The 7,960-nt window shown below is 39.6% G+C and overlaps 1 protein-coding gene and 1 long non-coding RNA gene across 2 annotated transcripts in view; both read left to right on the top strand.

The window, feature by feature from the left end:
* The window catches only part of LOC144656353 (acid-sensing ion channel 2-like), a 15,809-nt gene extending 11,136 nt beyond the window's left edge, over positions 1-4,673 (top strand). Inside the window, exons 6-7 of the mRNA XM_078516582.1 lie at positions 1,046-1,137; positions 2,086-4,673. Of these exons, the coding sequence (XP_078372708.1) occupies positions 1,046-1,137; positions 2,086-2,207 (214 nt within the window). The 3' untranslated portion in view covers positions 2,208-4,673. The remainder of the gene's footprint in view (positions 1-1,045; positions 1,138-2,085) is intronic.
* LOC144656004 (uncharacterized) overlaps positions 1-7,960 on the top strand; it is a 129,754-nt gene that overhangs the window by 94,962 nt on the left and 26,832 nt on the right. The window lies entirely within an intron of this gene.

Raw genomic sequence — 7,960 nt, 5'->3', positions numbered from 1 at the left:
GCATCCGCCGTCTTTAAGATATAACATTTTGACATTTTAACATTTTCGCGCCACACGACATCAAAATGGCCGCCTGAAGGCAGTCACGTATGTTCAAAGAAAATGCCTCATCCTGTTATTTTAAATAACCTAAACAGTTGAGGTTTTACGAGAAGTGTTTATGTAAAATAATGTTTATGTGTTCATGAAGGTGAACTGAACGATTTTTATAGCAGAAGTAGATGCCAGTTGATTTCATTGATTTCCGGCGGCCATCTTTGAGCCCTTCACACGGACTCCAGCATGGCGATTCCATACTGAGCTCTCTAAATTTGTGTTAAGCATCTTAACGGATAACTCAAGTACGGAATACCGTACAGACCTGAGAATTGGACACGTTGACTATGTAGTAATTTTCTACAACCTATAATATTCTTGATTTTTTTGACTCAATAGTTTTGGATTTATTTTTAAGCAGCGCGTGACATAAGCGTTGATGGCGTGACAGTGAAAACCAGCAACTGTGCGTTTCTGAAACTATATTTTTAGATCTCCTTCGATTTTTAGATGACTATTGATAGAAGAGTTAGACGGAATGAAAAGGTGACACTCTTCATTGTGCTACCTATTATTTTAAAGACAGGAAAGTAAATATTTCAGCTTCAACTGGGCGGACTTCTTTGACGTCATTATTAACATTTTACATTTAGACTGACGAACGTGCAAAATTTGCTTAGCATTCAAGTTTTAACGGATATGTGTTCCAACCCTGCTTTATATGAGCTACTGTTATTTGCCACTAACTAACTGATGTCTATCATTTTCTTTATGTTTAGAGATTTGCAACAGTAAATAAATTTTATTTTGATAAATTTATGCTGACGAAAAATCAAAGAACACCAACAACCGAAGATCGTCCTGTTGAAACCTAGAAACTACCTTTTTGAAAATCAAAGAGAACTGCATGTTGATAAACAGTGCATGATTTATCATTGATGCGTAATGATCATTACAGAATAGAATAGAATATTTCTTAGAATAAAATAGAATTACATGTATTTCTTAGGGAAAATCTCGTGTTTTTACAAGTGGGATTCAAGTCACTGAGTTATGAGATGCAGGAACAGAAACCAGCTTACGATAGCACCTCTTTGTTTGGTAAGAAAGCCGTTTTGCCAAAGAATGGTTAGAAAACCTTTTGACTTTTTCTTTGCAGTGTGCTGGCTGCAGTGTTAAGCTTGCGCCGTCTAGCTTTTTCCTCATTTCAAGCAGAGGAAGAACACTGATGAGATATAATGGGATCAATAATTGTGCAATAATAATAATAATAATAACAATAATAATAATAATAACTTTATTATTTCTATAGCGCAAAAATCCGCAAAAATCTAATGCGCTTTACATAAAAAGTTATCATAGTATTACAACAATAATGTACTTATAAAATTTTTCATATATATATATATATATATACCTATAAAAAACCGATGTAATTGAAATCGCTTAAAACTTAAATAAAAAGATTAAAGCCCCCAATACACATTTCGCCCCTGTCTATCTTATATAAAATCTATGTTAAAAACACTACGAACACAAATTATATGCTAATTTAAAAAAATGAGTTTTTAGCTGTGACTTAAAACTTGTCCAAAGCTCTCAGATCATCTGGGAGGGCGTTCCACAAAGTTGGTGCAGCGGCAAGGAAGGCCCTGTCTCCTGTTGTCTTCTTCATTTGGCATGGCTGATCGAGCAGAAAGTGCTTTGTATTTGAACGAAGCATATAAGTTGACTTTGGCTTGAGTCTTATTAACTGATTAATATATGTGGGGGCACTACCATGTATAGCCTTGAATGTGAATACAACTATTTTAAACATTATACGGTATTTAACAGGTAGCCAATGCAGGTCTTTCATAACCGGAGAAATGTGACCGAAACGCGGGGTATTCGAGATTAGTCTTGCGGCAGCGTTTTGTACCCGTTGCAACATGTTAATGTAACTGGCTGGTAAGCCATACAGCAGACAGGGGTTCACTTGTTACAATGATAACAAGTAAACCCCTGTGTTCTTGTATCTGTTAAAAAGCTGTTTCTTTCGTTCTTTAGGTGAGATCGGAGGTAACATGGGACTGTTCCTTGGATGTAGCCTGTTGACCATCTGCGAGTTTTTCGATTTTGTCATCAGCTTCCTGGCAGCACGAAATCGTCCACCTACTCACCCAGCATGACATTACGTCACTTGATATAAACTGCGCAGAACGCTTCTTATATTTGTAATATGTTTTGTTTATAGTGAAAAGCTAAAGCATACAAGATTAGAGTGCTTTCCATTTGTCGGAATTGAAGGAACCGGTTGGGATGACCATTGAATAATGGTAAGGGGTTTTCCAAAATCAGCAAACCAACCGCAAGAGATGGGGCGCTTGTCATTTATAATTCAGTTTCTTGTTATTGCTTTTTATTGATGGAACACAGGAACAGGGAAACCATGCAAAGGGTAAAGGAAATTCCAGTCAGTGTGTTTCAACCGGAATAATGCAGGACACCGCTGAAGGTTGTCCACCAACCGGATATCGCGGAAAATTAACCTTACAATTTGCATTCCAGTCAAAGAGTTAGGTTTTCTGACTAAATGGTAAGCACCCTAGGTTTCCAACTTTACTTTTCTGACGCCTTAAACTAGTCTTAAAAAGATAAGAGAAATAGCTCCACCATGTGTTCATGTATAGCAATTAACCCCTTGCCTACCAAGGACGTATATATACGTCCTCTATGTTGTCACGCAACGACCGAGGACGTATATATACGTCCTCAACCAAAAGACATCACTGAAAGCCTGGTTGTTCGCGACGCCTTGAATAAATCATCCCCGGTTGTTGAGAAAGGTCTGGCACTACTTTTCGGAACACCACTGACCCAATAAAATTGCTTTTTGCTCAGACAATTTACAAAATGGCGGCTCGTGTGCATGAAGGCAGAATCGGCACAGATGAAGCTACTGCTGAAATTTTTGCCGATTGCGACTCTGATGTAAGCGATTTAAGTCACAGTGAAATTAAGCCAAGTGATTCTGAAGAGTCTGAGCAAAAAGAATAAGAAGGTGGCGAAGAAGAAGTCTCGATCGATCGAAGAAATTGAACCTCCAAATGCACATGGTCAAGGAGTTCGCCAAGGATCTGCACGACTCAACCGTTCAGTAAAAGAATGCGGAAAAGGGAGAGGAATTCATTTTAAATGCTTAATCTACCTGTACTTTACAATTTTATCTGAAAAGATGCCATTGCTTAGCCAAATTTAGAATCTCATTAAAAATTCAATATGGCCGCCGGTTGCTGAGTGTGTTTGGCTCTGGTAGGCAAGGGGTTAATTTTTTCTATGTGTTTCAAGAAGAAATGAAGTCCTGACACATTTGGGAATTTTAATTCCCCAATAGATTAAAGTAGACCCTCATATAAAGTGTTACCTTTTCTAAATGTAATTCAGAAGTATTTTATTAATTCATTACTATGACAATGTATTGAGAGTTTACGGTTCATGAATGTTATATCTCTTTATTAAAAGGGAAATCCAGATATTGGCCACTTTTGGAAATGAAACAATTAAACATTTGAGAAAAAAAAGGGAAGGATCTCAGTTCCATTTCACCGGCTTGATTAAATGCCAAAGATATAAAGTAAACCGAGGTCTTTACTTGCAGTTTCAAATAACCCAAATAAGCTTGTAACAATTTGACAACACTGATTTCTCTTCCTGATACCAAGTTGTAGACTACCGTTGTTAAGCGATGACGTATGCCTTGTCTTACAGCCACTCTAAATGCATTATGGGTGACATAACATCTTACTGGCGTTTTCCCAGAATTTCCACGTTGTATTTTTCTTTATTTACAACTGGTGCTTTTTCAGTATTTGTTGGTGGGAGGTGGATAATTGGTGTCGATGCCAAATCTCAGTTAACCGTTACCAGAAGCGATACAAGATGCAGTTGCTTTCACCGATGCAGAAATCATGGCAATTGCTATATATGATGACAAAGTCTATAGTTAATACGTTCGACTCCCGATGACGCGAACCTTCAAGGGAAGTTGAAAAAGGTTCGAATTATCGGGAGTTGAGAACAAATGATCGGAAATAAGGAAAAAACGGTGTTCACTGTTTTTTATTCATAAAGTGTGCATTTTAATCAAATTTATTGACTGTATAGAGAAGCCGAGTTGTCTTTTACAACCTGGATTCCTTTTTCAAAGGATATCATTCCAACTAAGAAGCTAAGTTGGACCCCTGAGCTTCTTGAGGAGCTAAATGCTGTTCCAGTATTAGGCAATGCTATCGGCAAGTTTACGTTCGAGCAAGAAGACTCCTAAAGACTCGACTTTGTTTTTTTTTTTTTGATTTACTTTAAAAAAACTTTTTTTTCTAAACTTTGAGTTGCTAAATTCAGGGTGCGGCTTATCTGCGGGTGCGGCTTATTTGCGCCTGTTTACGGTACGCGGTTTGTGTGCAACGTGATAGCGAAGCTACTGGAGCTTTAGGTCGTTTAGTTCAGACAATGTTATATTTTTTCTGATGTCGATAAAAAGAACTACTGTACTGTGGCGGTGACTGGCAAGGCCGTTAACCGTGGCTGTAGTTGAATATACCCTAAACTAGCAAAAACTTAACTGGACTGACACGTTTTATGTAATGCAAAAAGGACAAAGATTACACGACTGCTTCAAAATAAATTCAATGCTTTGGACTACAGTACACTGTTTGTTGTGATCATGATTTGACACGCATTGAAAGACATATTTCGAGTAACCGAGGGTAAGATTTTAGAAAATGACCTGAAGGAAAACGGAAATTGCTTCGAGTTAGCGGGAAAATTGAGTTATCGAGGGTTTTAGTTACCGAGGGTAAAAATACAGTAAATGTATGATTGTGATTGGAGTTAGCGCGAGCTTCAAGTTAGCGAGGGTTTGTGGTCGTTTCGAAAACAAGCTTAAACAGCCTTATTCTGACACACAAGTGAATATCAAAACGTGATAGTAAATGATTGTTAATACAGTGAAATCCCGCTCTACGGATAGCCCTTTAATACGGACACCCTAATTTCCCGGACAGTTTCTTTTGTCCCGACGAAGAGCTAATATATTTTCTCTAAAATAACCCGTTATCTACGACCCGTTTTGCGGGCCAGGGGCCCCCCTTCCTGACAGTGCCCGTTGCGCCCGGCGCGCCGTTTTGGCTGCTCAGCGGAGTGCTTTTTTCACCAGACGATCGAGCGGTCTAACGTGTGGCGGTGTCTGTTCTTCGATGAAAGGACAGCTTTGTCGTGGTTCGGCAACAGAATGATTCTAACAACAGTTAATCTCGGATTCCTTCAACACTAAAATAGCGAGTTCATCGACGAGGAAACCACATCTCAATTACCGCGTGTTCATTACATCCCTTCATCAGCTCAATCACTTTAATTGGTTCGCGGCCCAAAGAAACGATAAACGCATTCCTTGCGTGACGCGTTACTCGGAATAATTGTCTTTTGTCCAGCGATTTATATATCGACACTGTATTAAACATTTTCGCGACCTGTTGGAATAATTGCCGTTAAACTGAGGTGACTAAGTTATTTGTTCTTCCACCCTGAACGAGTTAAACGGTTGCAATGCAAAAGGCTCCGAAAATGTTTAGGTATTTTAATTTTCTTTAAGTGTTCTTTTCTTAGTTATCTTTAAATTATGTACATATTTTATTATCTATTTTTAAGGTCTTCCCCCCCCTGCTTTCTTAATTTTTATCTCATGTCTTGCAGTGATGGGAGCATGCCTCCCTTTGCAAGACCTCCCACAATGTAGATGTGTCGTTCAAACAGGAAGTTAAGGAATTTTTTCCGGCCCACATATTTAACACAAGGCTCTTTAAAGTGCATCTAGGCCCGCACTTTCTGACCTGTGGTTACCACTAGTACGGTAAACGGACACTCTTCTGAGTCCCGAGTGACAAACCGTCTCTTATAGATCGTTAAACCAGTAACCAGGGTCCCCTATACTTTTTACGTGAAGCGTGATTGAGGCTATTTTTTGCCGTGAAACGTGTTTTGGGCTTTTATTTTTTCGTGATACGTGATTCCCAATTTTTAGATCTTTTCACGTGGACGTGAACGTAATTTTTAGCTTAAACGTGGCCCGTGAACGAAGAGTTGAATAAGACTCAAATCGTGAATCATCTTCTTTTTTCGTGACTTTATTTCTGATTTTTTAGGTAGTTCTAGTAAATGTTCGTCTTTGTTTTAGCTCTGTGGTTGGGTTTTAAACAGTTGACGCGTGCTTGATCTAGATAGACAGAGCGTAACAGTCAAAACAGGGATCGCCATGATTTTTGCGTGAACGTGAAAACATTTTTAGGATCATTCGTGACGCGTGAAAAAACAAATATTTTGGACACTGTTTATCTGTGCACGTTTTCAAGTTTCAAGAACAGTAATTGTAATTTTAGCCCGAGAGTATAAGTGAATGAAAGTAAGGTTTCCCTAGTTTTAACGTGTCCATATTAACGGGGCTCCACTGTTGTTCTAGGTAATTTACAATTTCACGGTTTTTTAAAGTCGTGTCGCTATTTTCAAGGTCCCGCTGCCGGTTTCTCAGTGTCTCGTTTTTTGCCCTCCCGACGAAACCGCCAGTATGCAGGCTTCATGACATTGCAGTACTTCAGAATTTTCGCTGTATTGCGGTATTTGGAACAAGTGGCTCTGGGGACACATGATTTGATTGGCTAGATCTTTAACAAAAGAATTAAAATCTAGCCAATCAAATCAACCGTAGTAAAATCCCTTACAACAAAGTGATTTTAAAACGGTTGATTTTATTTGCCAAATTCAAATTTCCTTTGTTAAAGTTCTAGCCAATCAAATTATGTGTCCACAGAGCCACTTGTTCCTCGTGCCCCAGGCGCAGCCGGCAAGGAGGGACAAGCGGCTCTGGGACAAGAATGTCCTTCTTATAAAAAAAATCCTTGGGCTGAATAAAATATTTGCTCCCTCCTTATAAAAAACCTAAAAATATTGACAGCCAACCAAATCATAACCCCCCACTCCCGCCCCCTGCCACCCCATTATTCCTACGTTTCAGCTTTTTAATAAATTTCAATTCCCGCGGGCCTACAATGGTTGAGCGCGGTTTGCTGGGAATAGATGGCGAGTTGCACTCTGGCATATTTTGGTTCACACACAAGCTAATTGGCCGATTATTAACGACGTTAAGTCTGAGCAAAATTGTTCCCAGCAAAATGCAGTAAAGGTAAGGGAATACCCGCACATCTGAAAAATAATAGTCTTGTTGGAGAAAGAAATGTTGACTTTGCCTTAAAAACGCATACAGGGGGGACTTTGTGTTACTGAAGAAGAGAAAGCCGGAAGAATGAATTGTCGCCACACACGTTCTATTACGAGAGAGCCCGTCAGGTGAGGGCACGTCATGGGGATCAGGCCAAGTCGCCTCAATGTGTGGATTGCAAGCGAAACACCAGCATATCAAGCGATTCGTTGCTCCAGGTATAGAGTCAAAAGGAGCCGAGCCTTGCAAATCCTGTGGTAGTTCCGTGTGTGCAAATGTGTGGGCAAGAGCTCACACCCAGTCCCGAGATGGGAACAAGTGCGAGTCCAGTTAGGGATCGAGGTCCAATCCAGCCACGGCCATTACCAAGGAGGGGAGAGCCACCCGTTCCCCCGAGAGACTCATTGACTATGTCACCACCAAACGGTGGTTGTGATTTTGCAGTGACAGTGACTTTGATAACGCTGCTTTTACTGACGAAAGTTGCTTATTTGCCTCATGGGACATTTGTGACATTGGTTTTTGTTAACAGTCTAGAAGCGGAGAAGAGGAAGATGTAGTGTTATTTAGACATTTGGGACTAGTGTTCTATAGACATCCGGGACTATCGCAGCGGCGGAACGTTTTTTATTTGTACTTTTAAAACCTTTTCACTTCACGAGAGCGTTTTAA

This window comes from Oculina patagonica, chromosome 6 (genome assembly GCF_052425735.1).
Source record: "Oculina patagonica isolate OP01 chromosome 6, crgOcupat, whole genome shotgun sequence".
In the NCBI taxonomy this organism is placed as follows: domain Eukaryota; kingdom Metazoa; phylum Cnidaria; class Anthozoa; order Scleractinia; family Oculinidae; genus Oculina; species Oculina patagonica.
This window is presented reverse-complemented; position numbering and strand designations above follow the sequence as displayed.